Below are 19,071 nucleotides of genomic sequence, written 5' to 3'. Positions count from 1 at the left end.
TTTACCTAGAGTATGCCAAGTATGAGGCTCGGGTTAAGTTGCGTCAGCTTACACAACAGCGCAAAGTGAGGGAGTATGTGCGAGATTTTAGTGAACTCATGCTCCAAATTTCCGATTTGGGTGAGAATGAGGCATTTTTCTCCTTCATTAATGGGCTAAAGCCATGGGTGAAGCAAGATTTGCAACGTCGAGGGGTCTAAGAACTTTCCAAAGTTATGACTGTAGTGGAGTCCTTATTTGAGTTTATTTCAAGGAGAAACAAGTTCGAGTCTTTCGAGCCCAGAGAAGAGGGCAATGGTGGCAGAGATGAAGAAGGACCAGTCGAGAATAATATTGACAATGGTGGTAATGGGAAACGAGCAAATGGGAAGTAGAAGCCCAACAAAAAACCAAATGGGCCAATGAGGTGTTTTCTTTGCGAAGGTCCATATATTGTGAAGGGCTATTCGAAATAATCCATGTTATCTGCTATCGAAGGGATGATGAGCAATATAGAGAATCGGTGAGACTTGGTTTGATTGTGCGTTTTGTCGATGCCAAGAGAATGAGAAAAATCCAATGGAGTGTTTCTTGTGTTATGGTCCTCATAGGATATAGGACTATCTAGAACGATCCAAGATATCCACAACCAATAAAGAATAAGGGGAGCCTATTGAGAGTAAGGTACTGAAGCTTGGGTTAATGATACTCAATTCTATGAAAACAAAGAGGTACAACAAGTAGAAAAGGTTGATGTATATAGACATCAACATCGCAGATCAAAAGAAGAGTGTTCTTATTAATACGGGGGCTTCAAACTTGTTCATATCAGAAAATGTGATGTGTAAACTTGGTGTCTTGGTTCGTGAATCAACTAAGAAGATCAAGATTTTTAATTCTAAAGAGGTCTCAACTGTGGATGTAAGTAACACAAGGAGTTGAGCTATAAATTGGTTAATGGAAAGGCAGGGAAGACTTTGAGGTAATTCACTTGAATGATTATGACTTTGTTCTTGGCTTAAACTTCCTTGACAAGATTAATGCTATGTTGGTTCCTTTTGCCGATTGTATATGCATCTTGGATACTTGACAATAACAATGTGTTGTGCCGGCGAGACAAGACATGAGGGCGAAATGAAGGTACTGTTGGCAATCCATTTAGTTGAGAATGTTCATAAGAGAAAAAATATTGACTCGGTAGATTGAAGTAGTGCTACGAAGACCCCCTTAGAAATGCTAGAGGGGCAACAAATTAATATGAACCCTATTGAGTTATCAGTAGGGTTATAGCCTAAGAGAGAAGTGGGTTGTGCATTGGACTTTGGGGGAGAAATGGCTATGCAATCTGGGTAACAGAGACAAGTAAATGCAACAAGTGATGTATATCTTCAAGTAGATGGGCTTCTCTATGGGTTTCACGAGTCACTCGGTATTTTTCTTCTTCTTTTTTTTCTTTTTTTTTCATTGTATTGAAAATTGGTTAAATATCACTTTTGCTCCCCTACTTGACACATGCTATTGTTTTACATTTAATAGAAAATGGTCAAATATCACTTTTTGTCCCTAAGCCTAAGCCTAAAATTAAGATTTAATCTTTATCTTCTTACTCGGCATGTGTTCAATATTTTTATTTTTTTTATTTTTGCACTTTATATAAAATTGGTCAAATATCACATTTGGTCCCTTTACTTGACACATGTTCAGTCTTTCTATTTTTTTTTTGCATTTGATAGAAAATTGGTCAAATATCACTTTTGGTCCCTCTACTATGCCTAAAATTAAGATTTCATCTTTATACTTGAATTTCTACAATAACTTGGTCTCTATTTTTTTTTATAATGTTTAGTCCAAATACTTAATATTGTTGATTACTCTGATAAATTTGTTGATGAGAACTTTTTGAAAAAAAAATATTATTCTAACAAAAAAAAATTGGCATGATGAGTTGAAATAAGACTTTTTTAAAAATCCACATTAGCTACTAAAATTGTTAACAATGTTAATTATTTAGACTAGCTAATGACATGATTTTTCCTCTTTTTTAGTTATTATAAGATAATGGTAAAATTGTAGTTTTGATTTCTCTACTATGCTCATATTTGATATTTAATCTTTATTTTGATTAAAATGACCATGTAATTTTTAAGAGTTGTTAACACCATTAAAATTATTTATTAAATTTATATCCATTGCATTTCAGCGCACTCAAACCCACATCCTCCTACATTAGGAACACCATCCATACCAATTAAACTAAGCATATTCCCATGATTTCTATCTATCCATCCGCAACTTATATCCTATTAATAGTCCATCAATATTATTACTACTACGTGAACTGTTCTTTTTTATACTAATTAACATTAATAAACTTAAGTTTTTTCGTTGGATGTTGGTTCGATTCTACCAAAATGGAGAGTACTTTAGGCAACAATAAAAGTAAAGAAGTAAATGCGGAAAATAGATTATTTCAACTGAAAATTTACATCTTTCACATCGAGTGGAGCTCGAAAAAGAAATTTGCATAAAATTTAAATGCCATTTTAAGGAGGTCGGGTACATGTGAATCCCACCTAATTAAGACACTGATCAACAAATAGATGGAAATTAAGAGCAAGGCATGGAGAAGAATACAATTAAGTTAGCTTTAAAGAGTTTACTTAAAACATATTAAGTATTTGTAATAGATTTTTAATTTTTATGTTATTTTTAAAGCAATTACTATCTTTAATATTTATCAATTATTTATATACGAAGTGTTTTATATTTTTAATATTAATATCCTTGAACAATTAAAATAATCTTCATAAGAAATGTCTTTGTAACTTAACATTATTTTATACTTTTATGTAATTATGCTTTATTATATTTAAATTAATTTAATAAAGAGGATACTTCATAATATGTGTTGTTATAAGTGAAAAGCTATTATACAGGGTTAAAATAAAACATCAAAAATCGCTTCTTCTAGAAACTTGACTGTTATAGTGAAATGTTGTTATAGCAGGTGGCTATTATAGAAAGGGTTTATTGTACTTAAACTTTATCAATATGGGAGGATTCACTTACACCGATGATGATTCATTTACGCCTATATAAAACTTAACTGATTTATACCTTTCCGGAACTTTTTATACCAATACTTTAATAATTTATCTGTCCTATTTGATGCTTCGTTCATATAGATCATGCATATCAAGTTTGGTATAAAATTAAAATTTCTAACTATTCATCTATGTAAAAAAAACTTTTAACCATTAAATTTTTATTAATATAGACAATATTTTAAATCAATATGATAGAGATATCAGATCGGTTCAAAATTTTTTATGTATGACCATTACAAATTCTTAATAAATTCAACGAATTGTTAAAATCACCATGTAAGTGAATCAACTGCCCTATAAATATTAACAAATTAATAAAAAAATTATATAATATAATCGACGAGTTTGTAGTATAGTGACAAAAAAAATTATATTAAAATCAAATGTTGATTGACCCTAAATCTTAAATACCACGAAATGTCAAAAAAAGTCGGGTTTAGGTTTAAGAAAGCAACGTGCATTAATGGAAGCAACTGTTGAACTTAGTCCTTACTCTCCACTATTTACAGTTTTATTTACATTTTACCCTAATTTCTGCTCAACTTGAAAACTCAAATCTTCCAAAAATTTCATTCATGGCCTCACCACATATCTTGATCTTTTCTTTGCTTTTAAGCTGTTCATCCGCTGTATCTTCACTTCCTCGTGGTTTAAAAGAGGGTTCATCGATCTCAGTAGAGCAAGCAAATGATGTTTTGACTTCAGCCGATGGCACTTTCAGTGCTGGTTTTCACCCTGTTGGAAACAATGCTTATTGCTTCGCAATATGGTTCAACAAACCTCCTTGCACCACTCATAATTGCACCATTGTATGGATGGCGAACCGTGACTTCCCTGTCAATAGCAAACACTCAAAGCTCACCCTTTTGAGATCTGGTAATCTTGTTCTAAAAGATGCCGGACATGTAATTGTATGGAAGGCTGATACTGTTTCGAACCTGACGTCGTCTTTGTATTTAGAACTATATGATAGTGGGAATCTCGTGTTGCATGATTCGGATGGTAGTAAGATTTGGCAAAGCTTTGATTCACGTACTGATACCCTTCTTCCTCTTCAGCCTCTCAACAAAAACACAAAGCTTGTGTCGTCTATGTTGATAAGTTAAATTAAAAAGGGGTTGAAAAGTCAAAAATGGTGGGAGGTGCAATTGGCACCGAAAGAAAAAAAAATAGTTGGCAAGTTGTTTAAAGTTGAAAGGGATAATTGCAATTTTGGTCCCTAATTTTTTAGGCCATTTGCAAGTTAGTCCCTGGACTTCAACTATAAATAGGCCTAACCATTTCTCATTTCAACCATCCCAACCAATCTTTCTCTCTTAGTTTTCTCTCTTCTCCCATTTGAGAATTCTTAAGGAATTCTATTTGTTTGTAATATTTTGGAGATAGTAAAGTTATCATCTGGTGTTAGTGCCCGAGGACGTAGGTATAATTTACCGAACCTCGTTAAAACTCTTGTGTTCTTTTTGTCCTATTTTTCTTTCAATATTTGAGGGTATAATAGTAGTATTTAATTGTGCTATTAAATTACGTTAGAAGGAATATTCTGACTAAGGAAAGACTTGGTATTTAAGAGATCCTTGTGATCCACCTCTCTTCCCTGGGAATTGAACTTTGTGTGATTTTTTAGTACAATAATTTACACGCTTCCGACCCTATTGGAACAACAAGTGGTATCAAGAGCCGAAGGTTAATCGTAGTATGCTCTGTGGTTGCAGTTTAAACTGATCTTCCACATCAGAAAAGATTTCCTTAGGTATATTGAAAGATTATGGAGAAAACGGTCGGTGTAGGAGCTTCAACATCGTCCATGTGGACAAGACCGACAATTGCAAATGCAAGATTGGCCGTGGAGATCTTTGATGGCACGGGCCATTTTGGTATGTGGCAAAGTGAGGTTCTAGATGACCTTTTTCAGCAGGGTCTAGACATTGCCATTGATGAAGAGAAACCAGATGATGTACAGGAGAAAGATTGGAAGGCGATCAATCGGTTGGCATGTGGCACAATTCGATCGTGCCTTTCTCGAGAGCAGAGGTATGCTTTTTCAAAGGAGACTTCTGCAAATAAGTTGTGGGTGGCACTTGAAGAAAATTTTTTGAAGAAAAACAGTCAAAATAAGCTCCACTTGAAGAAAAGACTGTTTCGCTTCACATACGTCCCAAGTACCACCATGAATGATCACATCACCAAATTTAATCAGTTAGTCACTGATTTGCTGAATATGGATGAGACATTCAAAGATGAAGATTTGGCTTTGATGCTGTTGGGGTCACTTCCTGAGGAGTTTGAGTTCCTAGAAACTACTCTACTTCATGGCAAGAGTGATATATCTCTGAGCGAAGTCTGTGCGGCCTTATACAGTTATGAACAGAGAAAGAAGGACAAACAGAAAAACTCAATCAGAGATACAGAAGCTTTAGTAGTCCGAGGTCGTTCATACACTCGGAAGAAAACTCAAAAGGGGAGATCAAAGTCAAAGTCCAGACTCGAGAAAGATGAATGTGCCTTTTGTCATGAGAAAGGCCACTGGAAGAAAAATTGTCCAAAGCTGAAGAGTAAGGGAAAAGCTGCTGTAGATGCTTGTGTTGCAAAGCATGATACCAGTGACTCTGAACTATCACTAGTTGCATCATCATCGTCGTTCCACTCAGATGAGTGGATATTGGATTCGAGTTGTACCTATCATATGTCCCCTAACCGGGAGTGGTTCTCTGATTTAGTAGAACTAAATGGAGGAGTTGTTTATATGGGCAATGACAATGCCTGTAAAACTGTTGGGATAGGTTCAATCCAATTAAAGAATCAAGATGGATCAACCAGAGTTCTGACTGATGTTCGGTACGTGCCCAGTTTGAAGAAAAATCTCATCTCATTGGGAGCCTTGGAATCCAATGGTTCAGTTGTTACTATGAGAGATGGGGTTTTGAAAGTGACATCTGGCGCACTTGTGATATTGAAGGGCATCAGGAAAAATAACTTGTATTACTACCAAGGTAGTACAGTTATTGGAGCAGTCGCTGCAGCTTCCGGTAACAAAGACTTGGACTCAATGCAGTTGTGGCATATGAAGTTGGGACATGCCAGCGAAAAATCCTTGCAAATTCTGGCAAAGCAAGGATTGTTGAAAGGTGCAAAGGCTTGCAAATTAAAATTTTGTGAGCACTGTGTTCTGGGAAAGCAAAAGAGAGTGAAATTCGGCACTGCTATCCATAATACAAAAGGTATTTTGGAATATATTCACTCAGATGTGTGGGGGCCTTCCAAAACACCTTCGTTGGGAGGAAAACATTACTTTGTTACTTTTGTTGATGACTTTTCCAGAAGAGTTTGGGTGTATACCATGAAAACTAAAGATGAAGTGCTTGGAGTTTTTCTTAAATGGAAAACTATGATCGAAAACCAGACTGGCAAGAAAATCAAGCGGCTTAGGACGGACAATGGAGGGGAATATAAAAGTGATCCGTTCTTCGATGTGTGCCAAGAGTATGGTATTGTTCGACACTTCACAGTTAGGGATACACCACAACAGAATGGAGTGGCAGAGCGTATGAATCGAACATTGCTGGAGAAAGTTCGATGTATGTTGTCCAATGCTGGGTTGGGCAAGCAATTTTGGGCTGAGGCTGTGACATACGCTGGCCATCTTGTTAATCGTTTGCCATCATCTGCATTAGAAAGAAAAACTCCTATGGAGGTATGGTCTGGAAAACCGGCTACAGATTATGATTCCTTACATGTGTTTGGATCCACTGCATATTACCATGTGAAGGAGTCAAAGTTAGATCCGAGGGCAAAGAAAGCTCTCTTTATGGGAATCACTTCTGGAGTGAAGGGATTTCGTCTTTGGTGCTTAAGCACAAAGAAAATGATCTGTAGCAGAGATGTTACCTTTGATGAATCTGCCACATTGAAAAAGGTAGCAGATAAAGATATTCAGATGAGCAATACTCCACAGCAGGTGGAGTGTACTCCAAAACAGGTGGAGTTTGAGCAGATGGGGATTTGCCCAGTTAATAAGTCTAATTCTCGAGCCACAATGGAGGAATTAGAGGTTGAAGAGGTTCTGACCCAAGAACCACTAAGTACACCAGAACCAGTTGCAGTTGCAAGGCCACGGAGAGAAATTCGTAAACCTGCTCGATTTACTGATATGGTGGCCTACGCCCTTCCCGTTGTTGATGATATTCCTATCACTTATCAAGAAGCAATGCAAAGCTTAGAAAGTGATAAATGGAAAAGCGCCATGGATGAAGAAATACAGTCTCTCCGGAAGAACAATACTTGGGAGTTGGCGCAATTACCGAAAGGTAAAAGGGCAATCGGATGCAAGTGGGTATTCGCAAAGAAAGATGGATCTCCTAGCAAGAAGGATATTCGCTACAAGGCAAGATTGGTAGCTAAAGGCTACGCTCAGAAGGAGGGAATTGACTACAATGATGTATTTTCCCCTGTTGTGAAGCATTCCTCCATTAGAATTTTGTTGGCCTTGGTAGCACAGTTGAATTTGGAACAAACTCAACTTGATGTTAAGACGACTTTCTTGCATGGTGAGTTAGAAGAGGAGATCTATATGACTCAGCCAGAAGGATACACAGATGCTGGTGGTAGAAATTGGGTTTGTAAGCTTAACAAATCGCTATATGGATTGAAGCAATCCCCGAGGCAGTGGTACAAGCGATTTGATAGCTTTATGATAAGGCAGAAGTACACAAGAAGCAAATATGACAATTGTGTATATTTGCAGAAGCTACATGACGGATCTTTCATTTATCTACTCTTGTATGTTGATGATATGTTAATCGCTTCGAAGAGCCAAAATGAGATAGATAAGCTGAAGGCTCAGTTGAATCAAGAGTTCGAGATGAAAGATCTAGGTGAGGCCAAGAAGATTCTCGGCATGGAGATAAGTAGAGATAGACAGAGAGGCAAGCTTTGTTTGAATCAGAAGCAATATCTGAAAAAGGTATTACAATGTTTTGGTGTAAATGAAAACACAAAACATGTAAGTACCCCACTTGCTTCTCATTTGAAACTTAGTGCTCAATTATCTCCGAAGACTGAAGATGAAAGAGAATATATGGCGAAAGTCCCATATGCTAATGCAGTTGGGAGTTTGATGTATGCGATGGTGTGTACGAGGCCTGACATTTCACAAGCTGTTGGAGTTGTGAGCAGGTATATGCATGATCCTGGAAAAGGACATTGGCAAGCTGTGAAATGGATTCTACGGTATCTTCGAAAAACCGTAGATGTTGGTTTAATTTTTGAACAGGATGAATCACTTGGTCAGTTTGTAGTTGGATATGTTGATTCCGACTTTGCTGGTGATTTAGATAAACGTCGTTCAACTACGGGGTATCTGTTTACTCTTGCGAAAGCTCCAGTGAGTTGGAAGTCTACCTTACAGTCTACAGTAGCTGTGTCTACTACAGAGGCAGAATATATGGCAGTTACAGAAGCTGTTAAGGAGGCTATTTGGCTTAATGGATTGTTGAAAGACTTAGGAGTTGTTCAAAGTCACATAAGTTTATATTGTGACAGTCAGAGCGCTATTCATTTAGCGAAAAATCAAGTCTATCATTCAAGAACCAAGCATATCGACGTAAGATATCACTTTGTGCGGGAAGTCTTTGAAAAAGGAAAAATTCTACTTGAGAAGATTCCGACAACAGATAATCCCGCAGATATGATGACCAAGGTGGTAACAACAATCAAGTTTAATCATTGTTTGAACTTGATTAACATCCTGAGAATTTGAGCACCTTTAGGTGTATGGCGCTCGAGAGCGCATTTGGAGGCACTACAAAAGATAGTTTTATCGAATTTGGGGAGTTGAAGGAAGTGTGTGAAGATGTGATTATCCTAATCAAATCTTCAAGGTGGAGATTGTTGATAAGTTAAATTAAAAAGGGGTTGAAAAGTCAAAAATGGTGGGAGGTGCAATTGGCACCGAAAGAAAAAAAATAGTTGGCAAGTTGTTTAAAGTTGAAAGGGATAATTGCAATTTTGGTCCCTAATTTTTTAGGCCATTTGCAAGTTAGTCCCTGGACTTCAACTATAAATAGGCCTAACCATTTCTCATTTCAACCATCCCAACCAATCTTTCTCTCTTAGTTTTCTCTCTTCTCCCATTTGAGAATTCTTAAGGAATTCTATTTGTTTGTAATATTTTGGAGATAGTAAAGTTATCATCTGGTGTTAGTGCCCGAGGACGTAGGTATAATTTACCGAACCTCGTTAAAACTCTTGTGTTCTTTTTGTCCTATTTTTCTTTCAATATTTGAGGGTATAATAGTAGTATTTAATTGTGCTATTAAATTACGTTAGAAGGAATATTCTGACTAAGGAAAGACTTGGTATTTAAGAGATCTTTGTGATCCACCTCTCTTCCCTGGGAATTGAACTTTGTGTGATTTTTTAGTACAATAATTTACACGCTTCCGACCCTATTGGAACAACAGTCTAGAAGCAAAAGCAACTTTTCTTCAGGTTTCTTTACTCTTTATTTTGATCCTAACAACGTCCTTAACCTTGTATACCAAAGTCCAGAGGTTTCAAGTGTTTATTGGCCAGACCCCTCGCTATTGAGTTGGGAAGCTGGAAGATCCATGTACAACACTAGTGGAATCGCGGTTCTAAGTTCGTTTGGCGATTTTAGTTCGGCCGACGGTATTAATTTCTTCCCAACCGATTTCGGCTCGATGATTCAAAGAATTTTGAAGCTTGATTTTGATGGAAATCTTCGATTGTATAGTCGAAAAGGAGAAGAAAATTGGGTTGTATCACGGCAAGCCTTCTCGCAACCATGCCGGATTCATGGAAGTTGTGGACCAAACAGTGTATGTAGTTATGTTCCTAATCTTGGTAGACAATGTTCTTGCATTCCAGGATATAAGATGATGAATCCTACAGATTGGACCTTTGGATGTGAACCAAAATTTGATCTTCCATGTAACCAAGCTGATGAATTTGGCTTCTTGAAACTCAGTCATGTTGAACTTTATGGCTATGATTATGGTTTGTACCCTAATTATACCATAAAGATGTGTGAGAACTTGTGCTTGAGCATGTGTGACTGCAAAGGGTTTCAATTCAAACACTTTGAAGTGCACCGTTCGGATGGCATATACTGTTATCCCAAGGCACAGTTACTGATTAATGGAGTCGTTCCGACAATTTCGAAGGCGATATGTACTTGAAACTGCCAAAGGTTAGCCTCTCCTCCTCCAACAAGGCGAGTGATCAAGATTACAAGCTAGACTGCTTCACGAAATTTGAGGAACTGGGTCGAGAATATCCAAAAAGCCATGAAAGTGAGTCTTTGAAGCTTGCTCTTTGATCTGCAGGAGCTATCGGAATCGTCGAGGTATTAAGCATTTTTCTTTGTGCTGTGGCTCTTGATAAGAACTCGCCAGAATTCGGGTCCGGTGCAAGGCTACTTTTTAGCTACATCAAGCATCAGAAGGTTCACTTATGCAGAGCTAAAAAAGGTTACAAAAAGTTTCACAGAAGAGATAGGGAGAGGTGCAGGAGGAGTTGTATACCAAGGCAAGTTGTCCGATGGTCGAACTGCCGCAATCAAGCGACTCATCGATGCCAATCACCAAGGGGAAGCTGAGTTTTTAGTTGAAGTGGACACCATAGGAAGGTTTCATCAAATGAATGTGATAGAGATGTGGGGATAATGTATGGAAGGAAAGCACCGGCTTTTGATTTACGAGTACATGGAACACGGATCGTTAGCAAAAAGCTTATCATTTCAATCAATTGATTGGAGAAACAGATTCGAAATTGCTATAGGAACAGCGAAAGGACTAGCTTATTTGCATGAAGAATGTCTAGAGTGGGTTCTTCATTGCGATATAAAGCGTGAAAACATCCTCTTAGACTCCAGTTACCAACCCAGAGTGTCAGATTTTGCCTTTCATGGCTTCTAAACAAGGGTGATGTTAAGTACTCAGGATTCTCAAGGATACGAGGAACCAGAGGTTACATGGCACCGGAGTGGGTTTCAAATCATCCCATCACCTCCAAGGTGGATGTTTACAGCTACGGAATTGTTGTGTTGGTGTTGGTAACAGGAAGAAACCCTGGAATGGGAGCTCACTCAAGTGAAGATGGTGAAGGGGGAGAAGACCAGACATCATTGGTGAACTGGGTGAAAGAGCAGATGAAAAGATCAACGGAGGCTGAGACATGGACGGGGTGCAAAGATATGTTAGACCCTGCATTGGACGGAAAATGTGACATTGATGAGATGTTAATTTTGGTAACCATAGCCCTGAAATGTGTGCAAGAAGACAAAGATGATAGACCCACCATGGGACAAGTAGTTGAAATGCTTGTGTGCTGTGAAAATAATTTTGCTGCTAAGGCACTTTCAATTGCTAGAAGTTTGACTCATGCTTTGTAACCACTATGTTTTTACTATTTTTCTTTTCTTTGCGACAAATCTTTGTATCAGGTAGCTGCATAAATGTGCACTTTTAGCATATTTAAATTTTAATCCTTCAACTTTTAATTTCAAGAATTTAGCTTTCTATTTTATTTTATTTAAAAATCGAGATCTAATGCATAACATCATCGAACGATTTCCATTGAATTGGATGATGTAATTTTTTTTATTAAGGAAAAAACCCCAAAGTCTTGCCTTTTGTGAATAACTGTATAAATTGAAGTTGGAAATTTTCTTGATTACTTGCAAGTCAATGAATAAATATTTTTAAAAAAATAGAAAGAAAAAAAAGACTTCACTTGTGTGACAATTTGTGATTACTTCTAGAAATTACAATAATCATAGATTTATTTATTTTAATTGAATAAAGAAAATATCAAGTTAGCACTTAGCAGTACAAAAATTAGTGATGAAATTTTATCAATTACAAACCCTTATCAACTTCAAACAAAAATTATATACCCTTAACATTAATCTCATACAAAAAAATAATATGTAAAAAAATAGTTTAAATTCATATATTTGTAAACAATTTATTTAGAAAAGTTGGTTTAATTAAATTCACATATTTAGACAAATGGTTTTTGGGGTTCTTCACTGGTTTGAAAGGAGAGTTGAGATTTAAGATATATTTTTCTTGTTTTAAGAGGTATATTCACAATAATAATAATAATAATAATTGAGGGACTAAATTTCAAGAATTGAAAATAGAATAGCTAAATTTCAAATTTGTAAAATAAATGCAAAAACGATCGCGATGGGACTCGAACCCACAATCTCCCGCTCCGGAGGCGAGCGCCTTATCCATTAGGCCACGCAATCCCTTTCGTTAAGCAATTAAATAAAATATATTTAAACATTGTATTATTCCTTTATGAACACTCCTGATTGGTTGGCAATTCGTATCCTGATATAGCTGAATAATAATGAATTAAGTAAATCTTGAAACATATGTTGGGCAGCTACCTAACAAAACCTCCTGTTCCTCACTATCCAATCCTTACTACTACACTTTCAACTTTTTTGTCCCCAAATATCTGTTTATAGTCTTTACTCATTTGATGTTTTTTTTGGGCTTTTGAATTTAGAAGTAAATATTTATTTAGATGTAGGCATCAATTTTTCCTTCAAATTTAGTAATATCTATACTGCTTTACCCATTTTGTGTTAATTGGTAGCAGAACAAATTAATATACCTCTGATAATTGATATTTTTATTTTTATTTTTTCATATTTTTATGTTACCTTTAAATTTAAAATTCAAAAAAAAACACAACCTGAATAAATTTACAAAAAGAAACTATATACTTGAATCTAAAATATTAAAATATTGATGTTTTAATTTTAGCTAAAATTTTATTAGCTTTTTATATAATTTTTACACCAAAACTGTGGCATAAGTTAGCGAAAAACGATCCATCCTTGACTGCCATCCAACATTGACAGTTGTAATAGACGTCCTAAGATCCAAACAGATATCAGTTGTAAGGCATAGAGTCATATATTAGACACCTGCAATAGAGGTGATAGCGGGAATTGGGTTGCCGCATGTAACTACCTCTAACCGTTTCTTATCCAGTCTTCCCTATTTTATCGCAACCCACCACTCTCTTCTCGGATTCAGTTTTTCCTTTTTTTAGTTTCTTTTTTGTATAAAGTTTGGTCTTCTAAAAATCTTTCCTGTCTCAAACTCAACAGGTAGTCAATCAGCACCAAAACTGATTTTTAACAGTTTTCTTCTTCTATTTCAGGTATGTTAAGCTTCTCTTTTACCCTTTTTTTTCCGTAATCTTTTGCTACATTGGGTCTCCTGTAATATAAATTTCTTTTTCTTTTCTTTTCTTTTTTGCAGCATTTTCAACGGCTACGTACCATGGTTTTGAGTTCATATTTCGACTGCCAAACTGATGTGCCAATGTATGAAATAAAAACAGTTGAAGCTGAGAGTGAGACTCAGCTTGCTGCTCCAGATGGTCTTGAATGCTACTGGAATGCATTTGAGCTGCCTTATACTTTTCCTGCTTCTTACCTTGACCCTCAAAACTACACTTCGTTACTGCCATTATATTCCATTCCACCTGAAGTCATCCCATATGAAACTTTGAGCTCCTACCCATGCCCCAAACGTCATAAACTCATTGAAGACCATTACTGCTCAGACTTGATGCCTGGTGTCTTTGATGGGGTTGCTGTAAGTCCATGTCCACTGCTTGAAGATCATCAGATTAACTTGGAAGGAATGAAAACAGTGGGAAACTGCAACAAGATTAGCGAGGAAAAGTGTGTGTCAGTGCAAAGCATTGCAGCAAGAGAGAGGAGGAGGAAGATTACTAAAAAGACTCAAGAGCTAGGGAAGCTTGTGCCTGGGGGGAGTAAGATGAACACTGCTGAAATGCTTCAATCTGCATTCAAATATATCAAGTATTTGCAAGCCCAAGTTGGAACTCTTCAAGTTATGGACTCCTTTCCGGTAATACTTCTTCTTTTGATAAGTCAATGAAAATGTTGGTAAGCAGTGGGGTTAATTTAAAGTTGAAAACAAATGCAGGAAAATGAGAAGAGGAGTTGGGATGGGAAAATGGAAATGGTAACAAGTCCCAAGGTACAGGAGAAGCTTTACATGGAAGATAAGTGCTTGGTAGCAAAGGATGCGGTTCTCTCTTTGACAACCCTTTTTAAACCTCCACTCTCTCATGAACTCACTCGCCTTTTATCTTTACCTTCCAATGACTGAAATAACTCTTTTAGTTTTTTTATCTGTAGTGTCTGTAGTTGAGCTTTTGTTTATTTTGTTTTAACATGTATATTGTATCAAATATTCATGCTTTGATGGATGTGTTTGTATTGCATTTTGTACTTCATTTCATTTTCAAAATGCCATTAATCTATTCAGCAATCTCTCTTCTTCAGTTCTGAAAATTACCTTTTCCTCAACCAGCAAATTAAGCAAAAGATAAGAGACAAGTACTCGACGGTAGAGATTAATTTGTTAAGGTAAAAGAAGCGCACCCGCAACAGAATATGCTTTCAAGGTGCACCACACTTGAGATCTTTTACCTTTACAAATTAACATTTACTGTATTTTTCAAACAAATACAAATACAATTTTAATTTTAATTAATAAACTTAAAAAAATCATTTATTGGATTATTAATGAAAAAATTTAGATTTAAACTAAAATAATATATACGAAAAAAACTCATGAACTTAAACTCGAGAGATAAAAAATTTCTAGCTATTTAATCTTATAGACTAAAACCATCGAAATACCAAGATCATCAACCAACCAGTGGTACTGAATGAGTACACACCCCACGCGAAACTAGTAGAATAAGCTTTTATTAAAAAAATTAATCCCTAATTTAAATTTGAATATTTTAGGTTTATTTTTTTAGATTCGGCATAAAAAAATGGGCTTAAAACTTTATCCAAATTCGACTTGAATAAAAATGTTGAAATTCGCGTCTGGCATGTTTGTATTAAAATTTTTTATATTATTATTTTTATATAAAAACAAATTTAAAAAATATAATACATCAAACATTAAAATAGATGTTTTCCAACCAACTAAAAATAAATTAAAAATAGTATTTAATATTTATGCTTAAATAACACTAAAGATAATTGCAACTTAGCAAGTAAATGCTTCTAAAATAGTAGTAAAACAAGAGTTTTACAATATCCAAATAATAACAACAAAATAGAAGGAATATAATAACAAGATGGCAACAAAACAGTGGAAACAACAACAGTTTTTTTTTTTTGTAAATTCGGGCCAAGTTGAGCCGAGGTTGGGTCAAAAAAAGCTTATCCGAAGCTCGACTCGTTTAGAAAATAGGTTTTATTTTTTACCAAAACCCATATTTAAAACTATATTTTTATCCAAACCCTCCTACTTTTTGGGTAGACCTCCACCGTGTTCGGATAAAAAGATTTAAATTTTATTCTTAATTTTCAAAAAGGAATTATGCGGATCTAAATTGGTATTAAAGAAATACAGTATATATTTGTCGATAAGCAAGTCGTATAGAAGTAAATAGCGTAAAATTAACTATAAGTACATAGGATGAGGATCCAAATTGTCTTTTTATTTTATTCTTTTTATTCGATATAGTAATTATCTTCTTTTACTTTCAATTAAATATTTCAGTGTTTACAATAATAATTTTATATTAGGCTTTAATGGACAAATGATAATTAATAAATTTATTAGGTTAAATTTTTTTTTCTATTTTATCCTTTATATCCAATTAAATTTTGTTTAAACACTTGTAATATGTTTTATCATGTTTATTTATACGATTAATATTTAATAATTTAACTGTTGAATTTATCAATATATTTTTATTTGTTATGCATATAAATTTTTATATCAATATCTGATATCTCTATTACATTGATCTAAAATATTGTCTATATTAATATATATTCAACGCTTATTTTTTACATAAATGCAACTTTAAATTTTACATAAATGCCTCTATTATTTGTAAAAGAAAAATTAGGTTTGTAGAGTCACCTCTACTCTTTCTAGACCTTAAGCATATCATCTCTTTCTTTTCTTTTCTTTTCTTTTCTTTTAAATATTTTTATTTATAAATTTTTATTCTAAAAAGAAGCTGTTTTTTTTTCTTTCTCTCATTCATTTATTTTATTACATTGTTTATCTTATTAATTAATTTTACAATTATTTGATTTATTTTCTAAGGTACATTCATTAAACTTGCTTTTGTTCATCTTAATCAAGCCACTCAAATTTGACATATTAAACCTCAAGATAATGTTTATTTTATTTTTAAATTTTTTGGGATAAAAGTTGATTGGATACTTGGTTTTCTGGTTGGAAAAGAAAATTGAGTAAAAAAGGTAATTTTGGTATGTGTTAAAACATTAATATATATGTTACACTAATAAAACTTGAGCTGAGAATGGATTCTAATAGACTAAACTGATGTAAGTAACAATTTCAACAATTGATTGTTTCACTTTTTTTTTTAATATCATATTCCATTATGAGTACATAGCCTTGATATCTTTAACAAGTTATAAATCATTAAATAAACTTATTAGGGTAATTTGAAGAGACTAGCTATTCACTAATATCAATATATATATATGTTTTTCTTAATTTTATTAGTTGTAACAATTCAATTTTTAGCGGTACTGATAATGGTAGTTTTGGAATTTTATTTTTCGATAATCGAGTTAATAAATATTATTTATTAATAATTACGAGGTCATTACATTATTATATTGAATTTTTGTCTAATATTTTTAGCTATATAGAAAATTAGTGTTACACCTTAAACTTGGCCTAGATGTTTCGGCCGAATCTTGGAGGTTAAATAGACCACACACAACTCAAATAAAATAAAATAACTTGCCTTATTAAACAATGTTGATCTTGTAGAAATAATTTTATAAAAACCCGATTTATTTACTTTCAGAAATCTTTACAGTTGTTATGCGAACCTTTCTCCACACATTTGTTATTTAACAATTATTACCTTATTAACTTAGTCATCCAACAGAAAAATCGTTAACTTATCTTGGTTTGCAACAGTAAAAATTCATAATTACTCAATTTTGAAAACAAAGGTGCAACCAATTTAGTTATTAGAGAGAAAACTTGCAGTTTAATTGAACTACCTTACCAAAGCCCTACAAAAGCTCAAAACCAAAAGTGAAGTCCCAAATATTATCACCAGTGAAAAAAAAAAGTTCATGATTTAAAATCAAAATAAACCTTTGAAACCCAGTTTGTTTATGAGAATCTAAACCTTTGAAACCCAGTTTATTTATGAGAATCTGAATCAAAGTTTTCGAACATCGCCCAATCCTAGTCCTAGGGATTACATGTGAAGATAAAATAATTGAGTGAGCTAAAACCCAGCGTGTGTCATGACCCAAAACATAACAGACAATCAAATGATGCACGGACCATACATCTCAGAGCAGAAAATCGAATACAAGGCATACTTAGCATTGCAATGTCATACAGAATAATTTCTACCCCCGACCGCTACACACCATCTTAACTCAGCCAACACACCAATTAGGGTTTTTAAGTACCCATCCAACAAACACACCAAATTAGTGGTCATGTACCACTGAAAATCATGCAGTCGAGCTTCTAGATATAATGCAAAAAATTGCCAAAAATGAATATTGCAGTTAAACTGCCAAAAACAGATTTTGCGAGTAAACTGCCAGAATCACAAAACATAGTCTATCAAAACTTCCTCTATATCATATTCATAACCCACCCCAATGCACATGCAAACAATTTAATGCATGTTCAGATGTACTCAAACTAATCATGCTCATTTACGAACATAACATATCAGAAACATGCCAATAGAGCATACAAATTACCAGATCAACAGCATGCATAAAAATTTACTCGAAGTTATTGAATATAGTCATGCTCATACACGACAACATACAATCGAATATATGATTTTGCATGACTCAACATGCTTTCAGAAAATTACATACAACTTATATAACAGATAGTGTTTATCGAACATTGTATATAATCACATAGCAGATACTACAATATTGATACGACCTTACTAAACTGTTTGAAATGGGCCCACACGCTCGTGTGGCCCACACACCTTACCTGGCCAACCCGTGTGGCTCACATGGCCAGGCACATGCCCATGTGCCGTTGATTGCCACTTTCAGTTTTTCACAAATCTATAGGCTTTTGAGTTAGAGACACACACCTGATTTTTTTTGGGATATCGACACTACAACAGCAACTCGCGTTCCTTAAAGAGAAAATTGTTGAACTCAACTCGTAGGAGGAGTATGTGCCATACAATCTTCACCAAAATTCCCCTATCACGCACGGCCAACAATGAATCCAGAAAAGGTGACAACACTGGTCAAAATAACAACAAAACAGAAGATAAAGGGGCGACAAAAGGAAAAATAAGAAAGGAAAGGGGTTTGCTAAGTAAGAAAATACGGAAAAAAAAAGAATAATAAGAGTAGAAAAAGGAAAAAATGACAGAAAAAAAAGTTCAGAATCAAAAGTGTGACGAAAACAGAAATGTAGAAGGAATGGGGGAGAAAGGGACAACACTAAGAGATCATTGAAGGATAATTCTCAATATTTTAAAAAATAATATTAGAGTATATCCCAAATAATTTGATTAGTTATTATCTTATAATCAGATTGCTAAGAATTTAAATTTAACCCACTTTCTAACAGCATGGGCGGCAAAGCAAGATAGGAGCGAAATTATAAAGCAAGATAGGAGCAAAAATAATTTCCACTTTAAGCACAACAAAATTTGAACTTGAGTTGCAAAGGGAAAGAGAATGCTTAACCATTAAACCAGTAGACTCATTCTTGTTGATAAACATACAAAAATTAGAGACAACCTAAACGTTCCAAACCAAATATGGGATCAAAATACTAATAAAAATTTTTAAAGAAAGGGAATTGAACACAAGACTTTAAGCACACAACCAGACACTTAACCACTGAACCACTTAACCACTGAAATTAAAGTATCG

At 34.6% G+C, this 19,071-nt stretch overlaps 1 protein-coding gene, 1 non-coding gene and 1 pseudogene across 2 annotated transcripts; 2 read left to right on the top strand and 1 right to left on the bottom strand.

The window, feature by feature from the left end:
* Positions 1-3,661: 3,661 nt before the first annotated feature.
* Positions 3,662-11,550, top strand: LOC121203301 (putative receptor protein kinase ZmPK1; annotated as a pseudogene).
* A 740-nt stretch (positions 11,551-12,290) lies between these two features.
* On the bottom strand, positions 12,291-12,363 carry TRNAR-CCG (transfer RNA arginine (anticodon CCG)). The gene has a single exon. It is a non-coding gene; the product is annotated as a tRNA-Arg (tRNA).
* Positions 12,364-13,409: 1,046 nt separating this feature from the next.
* Positions 13,410-14,290, top strand: LOC107921740 (transcription factor bHLH53). Its single transcript, XM_041087098.1, has 2 exons — positions 13,410-14,011; positions 14,090-14,290. Exons 1-2 carry the CDS (start codon positions 13,415-13,417, stop codon positions 14,273-14,275), a joined length of 783 nt encoding a protein of 260 aa, XP_040943032.1. The 5' UTR covers positions 13,410-13,414; the 3' UTR covers positions 14,276-14,290.
* Positions 14,291-19,071: the final 4,781 nt, after the last annotated feature.

This window comes from Gossypium hirsutum, chromosome D01 (assembly GCF_007990345.1).
Source record: "Gossypium hirsutum isolate 1008001.06 chromosome D01, Gossypium_hirsutum_v2.1, whole genome shotgun sequence".
Classification (NCBI taxonomy): Eukaryota; Viridiplantae; Streptophyta; class Magnoliopsida; order Malvales; family Malvaceae; genus Gossypium; species Gossypium hirsutum.
The sequence above is the reverse complement of the archived record's forward strand: the minus strand, read 5'-3'. Positions and strand labels throughout refer to the sequence as shown.

Coding starts and splice junctions, on each gene's coding strand:
- LOC107921740 (XM_041087098.1), top strand. CDS start 13,415: ATGGTTTTGAGTTCATATTTCGACTGCCAAACTGATGTGCCAATGTAT. Junction 14,012..14,089: donor AAGTTATGGACTCCTTTCCG/GTAATACTTCTT, acceptor AAACAAATGCAG/GAAAATGAGAAGAGGAGTTG.